At 35.9% G+C, this 17,612-nt stretch overlaps 1 protein-coding gene across 1 annotated transcript; it reads left to right on the plus strand.

Annotated features, from left to right (window-relative positions):
- Nucleotides 1–12,832: 12,832 nt before the first annotated feature.
- LOC138869320 (uncharacterized mitochondrial protein AtMg00810-like) lies at nt 12,833–13,474 on the plus strand. The gene is made up of 2 exons (XM_070146930.1): nt 12,833–13,052; nt 13,113–13,474. The coding sequence occupies exons 1-2, from the start codon at nt 12,833–12,835 to the stop codon at nt 13,472–13,474; spliced, it is 582 nt and encodes a 193-aa protein (XP_070003031.1).
- The last annotated feature ends 4,138 nt before the right edge of the window (nt 13,475–17,612 follow it).

The following is a 17,612-nucleotide window of genomic DNA, read 5'->3' on the forward strand; positions in this document are numbered from 1 at the left end:
ATCTAATTATTAAAGTGCTTGACGAAAAAGAAAATAACAAAACAATAGTAAAACACTAAATTGTCATGCATAATATATTTTCTTGTAGTATATTATATTGTATCTTATGTATATATATTCTCTTATATATTTTCTTGTAGTATATATATTGTATCTTATGTATATATATTCGCATAATATATTGTATCTTATGTATATATATTGTATCTTATGTATATATGTTCGCATAATATATTTTCTTGTAGTATATATATTGTATATTATGTATATATTGTAGCATAATATATTTTCTTGTAGTATATTATATTGTATCTTATGTATATATATTCTCTTATATATTTTCTTGTAGTATATATATTGTATCTTATGTATATATATTCGCATAATATATTTTCTTGTAGTATATATATTGTATCTTATGTATATATTGTAGCATAATATATTTTCTTGTAGTATATTATATTGTATCTTATGTATATATATTCTCTTATATATTTTCTTGTAGTATATATATTGTATCTTATGTATATATATTCGCATAATATATTTTCTTGTAGTATATATATTGTATATTATGTATATATATTCGCATAATATATTGTCTTGTAGTATATATATTGTATATTATGTATATATTTTCGCATAATATATTTTCTTGTAGTATATTATATTGTATCTTATGTATATATATTCTCTTATATATTTTCTTGTAGTATATATATTGTATATTATGTATATATTGTAGCTTATAAATAATTCTAAGTATAGACAAAGAAATATTGCGAAAAGAAGCTCATGGGTAGAAGCAATAAATTTTATTACCAAAAAATGGCATATCTTTCTTAGTCATCCTTCCCCCAATGGAATGAGCACAACAAGGTACTAATACCACCATTAGAAGGAAAAAAACTAAGGAAGATGTGCCAAAATACAAGTTACATATTATTCTATGTATTATCTCTAACAAATCTCATAAATCCTTCAAGGTTCGGAGGAGGTTGCGTTGGTGGTGGTGGAAAAGAAGCTTGTTCATCACCACTTCCGGGCGAAGCCGAATCCTCCGCAAGTTCCGCTATCATTTCTTCATAAGCTTCATCTATCGCCGGTTGTGCTTCTGCAATTCCAAAGTTTCTTCTTTCCGAGCGGATCCAATCTCTAAACAATACTGATTTTTCCAAGCTATCCCTCATAGACGCTCTATGATCACCTATTTGCAGTCTTGCTTGACTGAAAGCGCTCTCTGATGCAACAGTTGAAGCTTGAATTGATAAAATATCCCGAGCCATCCTTGCAAGAACAGGAAAATGTTTTTCCCTTGCCTTCCACCATTCCAAAAGATCAAAAGAGCCGTCTGGATTCTCCTTTTCAAGTCCCTGAGACAAATAAACTTGAAGCTCATTTAGATGTGAAGTTTCATCATAATTTTCACCTTGAGACCCCCTGAACTCCGTCCAAGATTTAAGAGCTTTTAAGCCCGCAACTCTTTTAGAGGATTGTGAGCTAGACGAAGTAGGGGTTGGAATAGTTGGCCTAGCATGCTCTAAGGCAAGTTGATAAGCATTATAAACTGTTTGAGCGTTAATCTTAATTGAAGCTTTTGCATCTGCAAGTGTCGCAATTTCCTCATTTGAAAGATCTAAAGCCTTATAAATATTTGAATACCAAAAATGAGGACCTCCCAATTTCATTGTAGGATTTAGCATTGCAGCAAGACCATAAATAGGAGGGATAGGAAAAAAATATTTTTTAAACTTTTGTTTCATTTCATTTATAGCAAGTTCATAAATATCCCCACCCTCACTAAATTCAACAAACAAATCAGATAGTGCTGCAATATAAACTAAACAGTTTGAAATAGTAGGATAATATTGCCCAGAAAATGCATTTGTAGCAATTTGAAAATGTTCTAAAAAATCTAAAAGAATTTTAACATTAGTCCAATCTTGAGTGGTAAGCATTTCATCATCATCCTCACCACCTACCCGAGAATTAAACGTTGCATTAATTGGGTTTCTATATTCATATGCTACTACTAAACTTTCGTACATACAATTCCATCTAGTCGGGCAAGGTTTAGGAACCTTTCTTTCTCTAAGGCCATATTCATCACATTTTTTAAAATACTCTCTAAGTCTACTTCTACGGTTTGAATAAAAAAGCCAATTAAGAGCCATTCTAACCTTTTCAATTTCTATGTTTAATATTCGCATACCATCACCGACAATTAAATGATAAATATGACAAATACATCTAACATGGAAAATATTAGTAAATGCAGGATTTAGTGTTGTTGTAAGCATGCCTATAGCACTGGTGTTACTAGAAGCATTATCCATTGAAATTGCCATTATTTTATCGCTAAAGCAAAAATATCTACAAATATCTGCAACAGTGTTAGCTATAAACTTACCTGTGTGACGCGAATTAATTATTCTATATGCAATTATGCGTTTTTGCATTATCCATTCCTCATCTATCCAATGACTTGTAACAGTTAGATAATCACAATCATTACCACTTCTACCAATATCAGTAGTAATAGAAATCCGATTAGGTATATGAGTAAATAAATACCGCAAATATTGTTCATATTCATGTTTGAATTTATAAATATCACTCTTAACTGTTGCGCGAGGCCAACCTTTATAAGTAGGATTAAACACTCTTCTAATATAATGAACCCAATTAGGATTAGAAGCAAAAGTATAAGGTAAGCACATAACAGTAATCATCTTTGCTAATTCTTCACGATCTCTATTTGGATCGTAATATAAAATACCTCCGGTGACAGTGTTAATTCCTGGTTGAACTAGATTTGAACCTGTACTAGGGTTAACCGCAGAATCTACACTTGTCCCCTCTAGCTGCGCTTTCATTTGAAAAAATCTAGCCTTATCTCTAGGGTGTGTTTTTATGTGCCTAGTCAAACTACCTGTGCCGCTACGGTCTCCAGTATATTTATGCGACATTAATTTCCCACAAGTTTTACACTTAGCCTTATTTTGTTCTCTTACTTGAGTAAAAAAATTCCAAACTAATGATGTTTCTAGGCGTTTAGCAGGTTCTCTATTAAAAGTAGGAGTTTCTACAGGTGGGTCGACCGGTGCATCAGTTGGGTTATTAAGAGGACTAGTAGGTGTATCATCTAAATCCGGTGCTTGGGTTTCATCATCATCCTCATTTTCCTCATTATTTTCTAAGATGGTTTCATTAGGATAAAGAGCATTCATAATTTCATCATCTAATCTATCACCTGGTGCAACATTATGATAAAATTCACTATCGGTAAATTGAAAACAAGGGTGATCACTATCAAGAATTACGGAAGGAGGAGGACGTCTAGGTTGGCGACTACTTTCAACTTGCTTATCTTTTCTAGGTCGGGGAGCCGGGGGAAGGGTAGTTGGTTGGCCACTACTTTCACCGGTTTTATCTTTTCCTTTACCAAACATTTTTTTCAAAGTAAATGCCATATTAATTATAATTATGCAAACTAAACCACACAAAAATATATTCTAAAAACGTAAGAGTTGAAACGAGTTTACCGGATTGCCGAACAACTTCTTGAAAATTGAAAATCGTTGAACACTTGAAAACTTCAATTCAACAACTTCACAATTTTTCACGAAATTTCAACAATAAATTAAGTAATTGTAGTAGAGAGATTGAGAGAGATTGAGAGATATTGAGAGATATTGATGAATTGGTGAATAAAAATGAAAGAATGAGGGGGTATTTATAGTTGAGAAATGGGGAAAAGTGTAATTATATAAAGTTTGGGGGCCAAATGACCATTTTTTAAACTTAAAAACGATCATATTTTCAGCCCAAACGGCTAGATTTTAAATATGGCCGTTGGAAAATTTTAAATTTTTTTTTTTAAAAAAAAAAAAAAATAGCCGTTGGGCCCGCCAGGACCGGCCCAAGCCCGCCTGACGGTCCCGGGCTCGTGGGCTCAACCTTGAAGACCAGCCCGTGACGGGCTCAGGAGGACCACCAAGACCGGACCACCCAGGACCCGCCCACCAAGCCCGTTAGGACCGCGGGCCCGGTCCGGTCCGGTTCAGGCCCGGCCCACCGAGCAGCCCTACATCAAAGTACTTGGAGAAATAAAGAAAAATGTCACTAAACGAACACGACACCGAAAAAGTACATGTGCGACACTTTTAAATGTCTCGATAAAGGTATTTTTCCTATATTTCCTAAAAGTTAAAATACTCACTTACGTAAAGGATGGATATATAAAGGGAATACTGAAAGCCTAATTATATGCATTTAAGATTTAATCTGTACGTAGTAACTCATAGTTTATACTTTACAAAACGATTAAAAATATCTCTTTCAGTTTTTTTATTTCTAGCCTAAATAAGGAATATACGTAGTGCACTTAATTATAAGGTTACATTACATATTAAGACAGTTGATATAGTTCGTCCATAGTGGAGCTCTGTATAGGGACTGAAATGTGGGGAAGATTAGGAGTCAATGAATAGGGAAAAGCAAAGACCATTATTATTGGTGATATTTGGGATGTTGAGGAGAGGACACAACATCAAGTGGAATAGTTTTTTCCTAGAGGAACCTAATGGTGCAACTACTATTCTACGATTCTTCTTCTTCTAAACCTCCAGAAAAGAATAACATTGCAATCATGAGGATACCTCATTTTTCCCCCCCATTTCCATTAATAGTCTAATACATTGGCTGACATTTTAATGTCCTTTCACGTGTATTATGCTTCGAAAGATATTAAGTTGGGATAAACCACTAAGTCCATCACCAACGATTATTATTCGTTAGCACTTAGGTTTGGATTAAGTGGGACCAAACCCTTGGTATGTCACGAAACCCCTCCCCTACTTCTTTTTTAGGAGTAGACCTAATAATATGATGGCAAGAGTACTCGTCGGTTTTGTTACAATTCCCCATGGTTACCCATTTTGGGAGGAGTCCCAAACATTTTTTGATTCAAAACACGTTTTTATAGTTTAAAAAAAAAGAAGTTACTTTTTTATTTAAAATGCGGTATTATACTGCATTTTACTTTAATGGAATTTTAACCGTTAAAGTAAAAAATACAGTATAATACTGCGTTTTACATCATGTGTGTTTAGTCCCTGCTGTGGAAAACGAGTTTGTGGGAAAATGCACTATAATATTGCGTTTTCGAAAGCACACAATTTAGTTTATAACTGATGACAAATGACCAAACAAATAAAGTTAATTATTCGGATAAGAGCTACTGAGCTAAGACAGGAACCAGTGCTAGGTTTTGACTTTTGATTCGTGAAACTATCCATTTAATTAAAATACATATATAACATATTACAAAGGTTCTAATTTCAATTTTCAGATATAAGTAAAAAAAAAAACTCATGCTTGAAAGGGGACTTTTATTTTTCAACTTGGTTTCTTGTGTGCCTTTTTTTTGTAAAAATATAACCATATTTATATTCAAATTAGTTTTCTCCACTCATTTTCGTTTTTTTATTTATTTTTTATTATCTGAATCGATTCAGAAAACTCTTTTCGCATGTCTTTTATTTTAAATACCCTGATGATTGAAAATTGGGATGATCAAAACTAAAAGAAAAGAGAAGTAGAGAACTTTTTTATCTTTACACAAAAATATGACAAGGTTTTATTTATAATTAACACATATTATACTGCTTCTTATGAAAACTATTGCCACCTCCCATAGTATAAGAAGCAGTATAATATGTGTTAATTATAAATAAAACCTTGTCATATTTTTGTGTAAAGATAAAAAAGTACTTACGGGAAAAAATTACCTTTTCAATTTCTGAAAAGCTACTTCAAAATACTTAGTTTTTTCTTAAAAACACATCTAACTCTCTATAATACTTTTTTTCTAAGTTTTGATTTCGACATCGTAAAACTATGGCTCACGAAATAAGTAAGCGTTGCAATGCTTACATTGACCAAAAGTTGTGCAACAAAAATTTGGACGAATCCTAAAACCTCCCAAGCAAAAAAAAAACACACACACGAAAAAGGAAAAAAAAAAAAAAGGTAATCTCGATCTTTCTTAGGAACGTGAAAAAGGAAAAAAAGGATGTACCTTGACTTTTAAACCATTATTTCAAACATCACAAAAGAAAAAAGTGAAACAGAGAAAGAGCTCAGCAATGACTTAACTCTTCAAGATGAAAATTGCTTCTATACACATAGCTGCAATTGCACTTGAAAATTTTAGTGCTTCTATTTTTATGGAATATAATATTATCTACAGACTACAGTCTTTAATTTGGTATCCGTTTACCTCGTGGTCCTCAAAATCATGCTAATTTAACCATGACATATCACATCATGACCTAAACTAAAGCATTCAATACTTTATATAATGAACATAATTAATTGGTGAATGAATAGAGCCTGTAACATAGGTAATGTACACAGTAAAGATTGTACATAGGCAGGATATTAGGCTAAATAAGAAACCTAGATCTATTTCACCAATTCCACTCAGTTAAATATAGTCCTTTGACAGAAAGGTATTTTAACTTTTCAATAAAGTTCTACTTTGTTTATTCGTTAATAGCATCGTCATCAGAATAATGTGGACCGTGGAACCCAAAAAGAGTGGATTTGAGAACCATTTCTCAGATCTGTAGCAGTAGTAGTAATCAGTGGAGCACAAACAACGTTGAGTCAAACTTGAAGTGCTATGCTGTTTTCCTCACTAATTGGTCTAGCCACTTTCCAAGAAGATTGTTATTTGAATGAAGCTCCTGATTATGCATGTCTGTTCTGGAGTTTAAAGAAACAGCAAAAATCTTTGTCCTGTTAAATAATTTGATTGTTTCCACCAAAATTGTGAGTATTGTAAAAGTATAACTAATTATATGTAAATAAAAGTGTACTTCTTCGATAGTTTGTCTTTAGATGATATATTGAAGCAGTAGGAAAATTATGTTTTTAGTTGAAGTGTCACCGCTACCGGTACCGGTGGTGAAGCTAGGAATTTCTCCAAGGGTATTCAAATTTAAAAAAAGTGAAAAAAATTCCGATAAAGAATGTTTAATATATGTTATATACCTCTAAAACGTAATATTTTACCTATGTATATAATGCAATTTTTCGACGAAATGTGATCAGTTGACCACTCTTATGACCATGTGGCTTCGCCCCTTACCGCTACTATTATTAGAAAAAAAAATAGCATGATTAACGACCCATGAAAAAGAATCAGCCCCTTCACATGAAGGGCGTATCCTGTCTAATAGATTAAATGTTTAGATGAAATAGTGACACTTTAACAGATTAAGGATAGTTGTGAAAACGAAGTAATGATAGTGGCTCCTCGGCACCTTACTCAAAATTGACTAGATAGAACTGAACTTTTAATTAGAAGCTGACATATGGCTAATAACTAAAGAATAATCTTGATTGTTGAAGTAGTGTAGAGCATTATCAGTTTATAACAGAGAATCTTACTGTTCAATCAATGTATCGCACTATGTTTCTCAGCAGTGAAAATACATGTTCTTGGCCCTCCGTTGGCTGCACTACTTTTTCATTGGCAAAATAGAACATAAATTTCAAACTTAATTTCCAGGTCTCATCTGCTGAAGCTTGAACGTCCAGGCAAATGCTTGGAGTTATTGAGGATAAAGACCTCAACGGAGATAAGATTTTGATCATCTAATTAGGATATCTCTTTCATATGCACTGCTCAAATGAAAGCAGCTAAATAAAGAAGCATTACATCAATATACCCTGGTGACCATTTATACCGGGATAGTATAAACTTATTAGCGCCTAGCTAGGGTATATCGATAGGCGCTATATGTGGTGTATCGGGATAAATTTATACCGTCAACCAAACATAGTATAAACTTAGTCCAGACTTAATCCTAGATATCCAATCTTATCCCACTTTATCCAATCAAACTTGATATTATTTTATCCCACCTACCAAGTGGGATAAAATAGTCTAGAGATTATGTTAAGGACTGTGGGTCCCATATATTTAAGCGTACAGTTAGTTAGTAGGTAATTAGTTATAACTACTAGTAGAGTAAGAAGTAGTTAGTGGTTAATCTCTATAAGTAATAGTGCTTGTACTGTAAATAGTGAGTTGTACATTTCAATATTCAGAAAATGGAGTAATTGTTCTTCTCCTCCATTTCATTTTTCTGTCTATTGTTCGGTCATTTCCGCCAAAGCCTTTCAACATGGTATCAGAACTCGGTTAATCGAGTATGATTGTTCCACTGTGACGGAATACTTAGGCCTCATTTGTTTGCACTTAATGGAGATCTGAATCTTAATCATTCAGATCTCAGACATTAAGTGCGTTTGTTTTTAAAGTCTGAATCTTAATTATTCAGATCTTAATCATTAAGTGTGTTTGATTTTTTTACTTCACAACCACTTAATGGATCTGAATAGGTCTGTATGATTAAGATCTATAACAGAGACTTAATTTCATTAAGATGCTATCACATATTCATTATTAACTGCTGCCACCGCCTACCATTATCAACTACCACCACCACCACCACCATCATACTCAACCACCACCACTAGCCCCCCCACCACCACCATGCCACCATCATCCTCAATCATAGCCGCCACCATTATCAACCATCACCACCCACTATCCCCACCACTCCGACCACCATCATTCTCACCCACAATCAATACTCATCCACCTCAACTACCACAACTGACCACCCCATCACCATCAACAACCACAACCGATACTGACTATCTTATAACCTACAACCATCCACCCACCACCTTCCTCAATCACAACTATTACCACCACCCGCCATTATTAACTATCACCACCACCACCACCATCCTTAATCATAATCGCCACCACTACCAATCACTATTAGCTACTAGCATGAACCATCATCATCAATCAAAACTACCACCAACCATAGTCTCTAGTCGACATTCACCCGTTAGTCATCACCACCAACAACTATCATATTTTTAAAAATTATATATTTTATTGATAGAATATTAGATTAATAGTATTTCATTTGAATTTTATGTTTATTATTTTTCAAATAAAGATAAATTTTATTCATTTAGATGTTAAAAATCAAACAGTCTTAATTATTTCTATTCAGATCTTAATACACATCTTAACATATTCAGATGTGTATTCAGATTCAGATGTCTTAATCCTAATACACATCTTGATATTCAGATGTGTATTCAGATTCAGACGTCTTAATCTATAAAAAAACAAATGAGGCCTTAGTCTCTGCCTCAATATTTGCATTGTGCAACTGGTTGAGTTAATTTTTCATCTGAATTTCACCTACTCAAAGCTAGGGTATGAGATCTATGTGTGATCTGCTTGATTGAATCCATATTGGTGGCAAGCAGTCGGTGCATGTGCCTATAGTGACATTTCTGTTCTTCGATTCAAAATTCTCGAAGTTTTTTTCTCAATTCTCAACAATGTCGGTTCATGAAGATGATACCGATACTAAGTTCACATCACTGAATGCAGCTCAATCAGTTTATCATGTTGATCATCATCATCCTCTATACATACATCCATCTAATACGCAAGGTTCGGTCCTAATCTCTATTCAATTACAAGGATCTAAGAATTACTCAATCTGGAGTAGATCATTGAAAATTGTACGGCATGGCAAAAACAAATTAGGATTTGTTCTAGGCACCTGCAAAAAAGTAACTATGATGTTAGCCTTCATGAACTATGGGATAGATGTAATGCAATAGTGCTTGTGTAGATTATGAATATTGTATCTCCAAATCTTCTTAGTACTGTAATCTATGCATCTGACGCCTACACTATTTGGGAAGATCTTAGGGAGAGATTTGATAAAGTAAATGTGTCTAGGGCAGCTTAGGTGCATAAGGAAATAGCCATACAAACACAAGGAGTATCCTTTGTATCTGTATATTTTTCTCGACTACGAGAACTTTGGGATGAATATGAAACATTAACTCCTCCCCCTACATGTGGCTGTCCTGAGTCAAGGAAGCATATTGAGCACTATCAGCTTCAAAAACTCTATCAAGGTCTCATTGGGCTTAATGACTCATGTGAAAATGCTAAGAATCAGGTGTTAATGACTAACCCTCTACTAATCTGAATCAAGCTTATGCTATGATTATCAATGTTGAAAGTCAGATGATCAATGGAAAGGGTGTGTATGGTTCTAATGATGTCAATGAAACTGCTGCTATGATGAGTAATAGGCACTATAACAACAGTGGAGGTTTCAACAACAATGGAGGCCCTACAAATACTGGATATACTGGGGGCTATAAGACTAAAAGCTCCTTCAATAAGTCACCAGTTTATTGTGAGTACTGCAGGTGTAAAGGACATACCAAGGAAAATTGCTTCAAACTACATGGATATCCTAGTGATTTCAAAAATAAGAAGAGAGGAGGAAACTTCAATGCTCAGTCCAACAATGTAAGCAACTATGGCAGTCAAGCTTCAGAGGCACAAAGCAACTCCTTGGAAAGCTCTACTCTCAGTTCCCCAGCTCAATTTTTCACTCCAGAACAATACCATCAAATACTGCAGATGTTGAATAAAGGCAAGGATGCTGAACTTGTAGCTAATTCAGCAACTGCAGGAACAGCAGGTAACATACATAATTTTATGTCTACCTTAGTGAATCATAAGTGGATAATAGATACATGAGCGTCTAATCACATGGTGCATAGTCTAAACCTATTAGATTCCTATAAAGAATTATCAGAAACAGATAAAAACAAAGTATATCTTCCTATTGGTGAGAAGACTTCTATTACACACACTGGGATCTATTCCTTTTCAGAGATGAGAAGGTCCAGAACATATTACATATTCCAGAGTTCAAGTATAATCTACTCTCAGTCTCTAAGATCACAAAATAATTAAGGTGTATAGTGGCATTCTTTCCTGATTTCTGTAACTTTCGGGAACTCTTCAGTGGGAAGGTCCTGGGGGTTAGTAAAAAATAACTTGGTCTCTACATTCTCAAGGCTGAAGACAGGCAACCTTCTGAGTAACATTTACCACAAACTGTAAATACCATTGTTAGTAGTACAAATAAGTGTGCTAGTGAGAGTAACATACAATCTTGCAATAACTTTTCTCTGTGGCATAAGAGGTTAGGACACGCTCCTCTAAAGGTGGTATAAAAACTACATAGCTTACATGATTTGAACCTAACCGATGATCATTGTACTGTGTGTTCCCTTGCAAAGCAGTCAAGAATTCCTTTTCATCTTAGTTCTTCATGTTCTACTTTTGTCTTTGATCTTGTGCATGCAGATGTTTGGGGTCCATATAGGATTCCTACTCATGATAATAAAAGATATTTCTTGACATTGGTTGAAGACTACTCAAAGTATATTTAGATCTTTCTTCTAACCACTAAAGTTGATACTATTGCAACATTGAAAAACTTCCTAGCAATGGTTATAAATCAGTTTAAAACTTTAGTTACATGTCTTAGAACAGATAATAGCACTGAATTAATGAATGACCAAGTGACTTCCTTATTGCAAAGTCTTGGAATTCTTCATCAAAGGTCATGTGTGTACATACCTCAGCAGAATGGAGCTGTTGAGAGAAGGCACAGATCAATTCTAGATATGGCTAGAGCACTCAGGTTTCGGGTCTATGTACCTTTGAGTTGTTGGGGTTAGTATGTGTCTACTGCAGTTTACCTACTGAACAGGTTACCCACTGTTCTTCTTCAGGGAAAGACTCCTTTTGAAGCATTATTTTAGAAAGTTCCATCCACTCAACATCTCATAGTATTTGATAGCTTATGTTATGCCATTAAAGTGCAGAAGGTAGACAAGTTCAGTCCTAGAGCAGTCCCAACTATCCACATGGGATCGGATACTCCTATTCTCAAAAGGTATATGTTCTATATGATCTATACTCCAAAAGTTTCTTTGTGAGCACAGATGATGTGTTCAAGGAAGATATCTTTCCATTTAAGAACATGAGGTCTGGTGTTTCCTATCTATTCTGTATTCTTGAATTCACAGATTCATCACCCACCTATAAGAGTGATCAACAACCACCCTCTGTCAACACTTCTCCTACCACTCATCCATCTTCTCCTACCTCTATCAGTGATGATCACTCAACATTTGTGCCTGCAGTGGTGTCCACTGAACACTCAAAATCTCCTGCATCACTTAGGAGGTCTTCCAGACCCTCTAAACATCCTGTACGGCTAACTGATTATGTGGTACAACCTAAGAAGTCCACTTGTCAATATCTAGTCTCACAATATGTGTTTTATGACCAGCTCTCACCTGCTTATCAAGCTTCTCTAGCTATTTGCTCTGCCACTGTTGAACCTCATTCCTTCATAGAAGCCAGTTCTGATCCTAAGTGGGTGGAAGATATGCAAGCTAAAATCTTAGCTTTGGAGGAAAATAACACCTGGTCTATAGTAGACCTGCCTCCAGGAAAAGTTCCTATTAGGTGTAAATGGGTTTTCAAAGTCAAGTATAGATCTAATGGTGAGGTGGAGAGATATAAGGCCAGATTGGTAGCCAAAGACTATAACCAATAAGAAGGTTTAGACTACACAGAAACATTCTCCCAGTAGCCAAAATGGTTATTGTGAAAATTGTAGTTGCTCTAGCTGCTACTTCTAGTTTGTATGTTTTTCAGATGGATGTGCATAATGCATTCTTGCAGGGTGATTTAGTGGAGGAGGTCTACATACACATTCCTGATAGTTTTTCAAGCTAGGGGGAGTATCAGAAGGTGTGTAAATTACACAAGTCCTTGTATGGGCTGAAGCAAGCACCGAGATAATGGAATCTCAAACTGACAGAAGCATTTTTAGCTATGGAGTTTGTACAAAGACATTATGATTACTACCTCTTTACTAAGAATATAGGGGCAAAACTGGTGACAGTTCTAGTATATGTGGATGACATGTTGATCACAAGCAGCAATCTACACCTTATCAGACATGTTAGAAAGGAGCTACAGGAAAGATTCAAAATGAAGAATTTGGGAGAGCTGAAGTACTTTCTTGGAATTGAATTCTCAAGATCTCATAAGGGTATCTTGATGTGTTAGAGAAAGTATGCCTTAGAACTGGTTTCTGAACTTGGCCTAGCAGGTAGAAAACCAGTGTGTACACCTCTTGAGTTCAATCATAAGCTCACTTCTGTTGAGTTTGATCAGGAGGTAAATACTAATGTTTCTGAAAATATAATACTTGAAGATAAAGGCAGTTATCAGAGGTTGATAGGTAGATTACTGTACTTAACCATGACAAGGCCAGGTATAGCCTTTGTAGTACAGATGCTCAGTCAATATATGCATGCACCTAAAGCCTCTCACATGGATGCTGCAAGAAGAGTAGAAAGGTACATTAAATCCACACCAGGACTTGGACTCTTTATGTCTACTGGTAGCTGCAAAAACCTTGTAGCTTACTGTGATTCTGATTGGGGAGCATATGTGGAGTCTAAAAGATAAGTTGCTGGATATGTGGTAAAATTTGGTGGTGCACTGATCTCCTGGAAATAAAAAAAAACAAGGAACAATGTCTAGGAGCTCAGCTGAGGCAGAATTTAGAAGTATGGCAGCCACAATTGCTGAAATTGTATGGCTAGTTGGACTATTCAGAGAACTAGGAGTGGATATCAAACTACCTGTGCCATTTCATTATGACAACGAAACTGCCATTCAAATTGCTGCACATCTAATCTTTCACAAGAGAACTAAACACACACACACACACACACACACACACACACACACACACACACACACACACACACACACACACACACACACACACATATATATATATATATATATATATATATATATATATATATATATATACTGTCATTTTGTAAGGGAGAAGCTCGTGCAAGGACTAAATCAAACACAGCATGTTGGGACAACTGAGCAAGTTGCAGACTTGTTAACCAAGACATTATGCAAACCACAGCATGACTACTTACTAAGCAAGCTGGGAATGAAGAATGTATTTCATCCCTCAGCTCGAGGGGGAGTATTGAGGACTGTGGGTCCCATATATTTAAGTGCACAGTTAGTTAGTAGATAGTTAGTTATAACTACTTAGTGGAGTAAGAAGTAGTTAGTGGTTAATCTCTATAAGTAGTAGTGTTTTTACTGTAAATAGTGAGTTGTACATTTCAATATTCAAAAAATGGAGTAATTGTTCTTCTCCTCCGTTTCATTCTTCTCTCTAATGTTCTGTCATTTCCGCCATAGCCAGAGCCCTTCAACAGATTATAATCTTAGGACTATAATTTCGGAATAATTTTGTTCACGTACCAAATAGCTGTTTATTGCAGTCTAGGCGCTATCTGTGGTGTACGATTTCAGAGTTTTATCATATTTTTTAAAGTGAAGAATATTTCACTTTTTCTCTAAAAACTCATAGACCAGTAGAAATTCCAAGGAGGGTACTTCAACCTTTCGACAAATTTACCTCGGATTGGCTACCTCAATTAAGTTCACGCAGGAACCCCGAAAAGAATTACATTCGAAGTGCTCAACAGTCAAATAAAATTTTATAAAAGAGGGAAACGTATACTATCTAGTAGGGGTGTACAAATCGAACCAGAAAATCACACCAAACCAAAAAATCAAACCAAACTGATTAAAAAACTCGACTATGTTTGATTTGATTTGGTTTGGTATTGAGTTAAAAAATCCGAACCAAACTTACATATAAATATATAATTTTTATTTTTTACTTTTAAGATTTTATATAGAATTTCTTTACAAAAAATGTCTAGAAATATTTGAGATTCTCTTACGGGATATAATATTTAATAAAATATGAAGTGCTCCATATTTATTAACCTTAAATAATGGGTTGTATGATCACTTTCTTATCAAGTGTTACTGAAATGTGTCAATCTCTTTGTTCTTCCATATTCATATGTCAAGATCTATTAAATTCTTTTATCTTTTTTGAAATTGAAATGGTTATTATTATTTAAGTATCACATTTATTTTTATGTTCAATTACTAAATTCGGTTAACCTTGAAAGTGTACATCAACGAAAATATCAAACGACTAAAAAAATAACTATCATGTGTTACTAAGTAGATTCTCTCATAAGAATATTTAATAGATAATATGTTTGTCAATTTTTCAATTGTTACTAAACATATATTTATTTATCAAAAATTTAACAACGTAAGATTTTATGTAACAAAAAACCCAGAAAACTGCCAAAACCGAACCAATCCAATCCGATATAATTGATTTGGTTCGATTTTGATAAAAATCAAACCAACCTGGTCCACACTATCTAGTGGTAAATTTGTTGGGTTGGTACGTAAAGGAAAATTTTGTTGAATATATAATCTCATGCAATATAATCTTTGAAGTTTGAGGCATATTTAGAACATCATTCCTAAGGATATTTTGGCAAGTGTGTATCTGGATTCAAACAACAAAAAAGTAACAGCAATGTTGACCATTTTGAATTGAAACCAGGTGAAATGGATAATAAATAGTTAAAAATAGTACATATCGGATCTAAAACAATATTAGACATGTGAGTGTTTGACTCAAAAGATTTCGAACTTTTTTTAAGCAAATCAATCAAAGATGAAGAGGTAAATCGTAGCTGAAGATAATAAACTCTAGAATGACAATAGTAGAGAGATGATAATAGTAGAGAGATGATAATAGTTCAAGGCCAGTGGTTCTTTCTACCAGAAATCCCCCTTTTACAAGACTTTCACCCTTCTTATATACTGAGGGGTTTTCTCATAATCATATGGATGACAAATTAAGAAGTATTTAATGAATATTCCCTAGGTCACCTAACATGTCGAATCTACTACCGATGCGGTGGCATCTCTCCTCCCTTCACAGGGTCGTATACCTTTGTCGACTCATAGGTTTTTGGTCATTTGCCGTACCCACCATAGGTCGTGGTAGATCAAATTCGGACCCATACAGTTAGTCCCTTCGCTCATCGAGGTCGCAACTGGATGTGTCCTCGATGAGCGGACTCGATGCCTCCCTTAGGAGGAATTTGACTCGTCGGGATATTATGACGTGGCCAGTGAGAGGTGGTTGTCATATTGGTCAGAATATCGAAGAGTACACGCCACCCAGGGTGACATCAGCTTCCACATGCATCATCATTACGCAGATTTTGAGGTAAAGACTGACAATTTGGCACTTGGTTTCCCGTGCTAATTTGAAACTTGTCACCTCGATTCTGGCGCCACCCAACCCTATAAATAGGTGAAGGGTTCGATTCCTTTGAAACACTTTGGCCATTCTTGATAATTCTTCAGTCTCCTTCTTCTGCTTTTACATTTCTTTGTTTCCGTTCCTGGCTGGAAATTTCCTTCTCTTTTACTCCATGTGTGTAACTACCCCTTCTTAAACAAAATCATGCCAAGGTCTCGTTGCACTGATGAGGAGGTTCCTGAGGCCGCTCCATCGAACGCAACACCTCTTTCTAGCAGTGGAGAGGTGGAGATAGAAGAGGGTGATAGTCTTCTCACAGTGGAGGCGCTACTACCGAGGCATCCCCTGTCTCAGAGTGACTTCCTTAAAGACCCACCCCTTACTCCGAACCCTGTACTCTCTGAGACGAGTCAAACTCACCTTGATGCCCTCCGCATAAAATATAGTATCCCTGCCCACGTAGAGATGACTCTGGCGGAGGGGGATTACATTGACGTTCACATGCCTGGGTATTGTGCCTTCTATGAATATCCCTTTGTGATCGGCTACAGCCTTCCTCTCTTCCCTCTAGCGGACGAATTCTGCAAATTCTATCATGTTTGCCCGGCTTAGCTTTCGCCGTACACACTCAAGGTGCTTCTGCTGCTGACCAAGTACACGGAATTGGCAGAATGCGACATCTCCATTCATCATCTCTTGCACTTATTTTCACCTGGTTTCCTTAGGGGTACCATGGTGCACTTGAGACTTCATGGTACAAAAGGGCTGGTGGTCGGGACGGACGATCGGTCGAGCCGTAAATTTTGGAACAAGTACTTTTTCATTAAGACCGAGCACGTCGCCTCTAACCCTGCCAGATTTCTAGAGGGGTGGAATAAAACTCGTAAGTATCGTCGTTCATTATATTCCCCCCCCCCCGGTCCTCTATAATTAGAGTAACTTTCGGTTACTTGTTGTTCTGCAGCTATGGGTCATCCCCCCACCCTATTGTGGGTCTCAGGAATTGGGTCGCTAACCTGCTGCCCCAAGCGAAGGAAACTCGAACTTGGTCTGCCTTCATACAACATTATGGCCCCAGGGTTTCTTCATGTAAATTTCTGCCTTACTAACTCATAGGTCGTATGACCCTGCCTAACTGTATGGCCCTCTGTGACGACAGGTCGGGGGGCTTCCAGGTGAAGGGCGCCAGTCCCTGCTTTCAGACGATCCATTGCTACCACGGACACGCGATTCATTTTGTGCAAGTCTGTTCGGGGAGGTCGTCCTCAACTTCTTCAACAGGGAGACTCGTCTCAGATTGAGGTCATGAGGGAAAAGGCCTCGTTGGCATCGACCCCGCATCCTGTTGATGAATCTTCTAATGGTGACGAGCCATTAGAGAGAAAAAGGAGAAGGTTGGAGCTGGGAAAGGGAGTGGCC

The sequence above is a fragment of the Nicotiana sylvestris genome, chromosome 5 (genome assembly GCF_000393655.2).
Source record: "Nicotiana sylvestris chromosome 5, ASM39365v2, whole genome shotgun sequence".
Taxonomy (NCBI): Eukaryota; Viridiplantae; Streptophyta; class Magnoliopsida; order Solanales; family Solanaceae; genus Nicotiana; species Nicotiana sylvestris.

What these genes read in the sequence shown, in the direction of transcription:
- LOC138869320 (XM_070146930.1), top strand. Translation starts at nt 12,833, where the DNA reads ATGGAGTTTGTACAAAGACATTATGATTACTACCTCTTTACTAAGAAT. An exon ending in ATTCTCAAGATCTCATAAGG is followed by an intron (nt 13,053 to 13,112) that starts GTATCTTGATGT and finishes TTGGCCTAGCAG; the next exon opens with GTAGAAAACCAGTGTGTACA.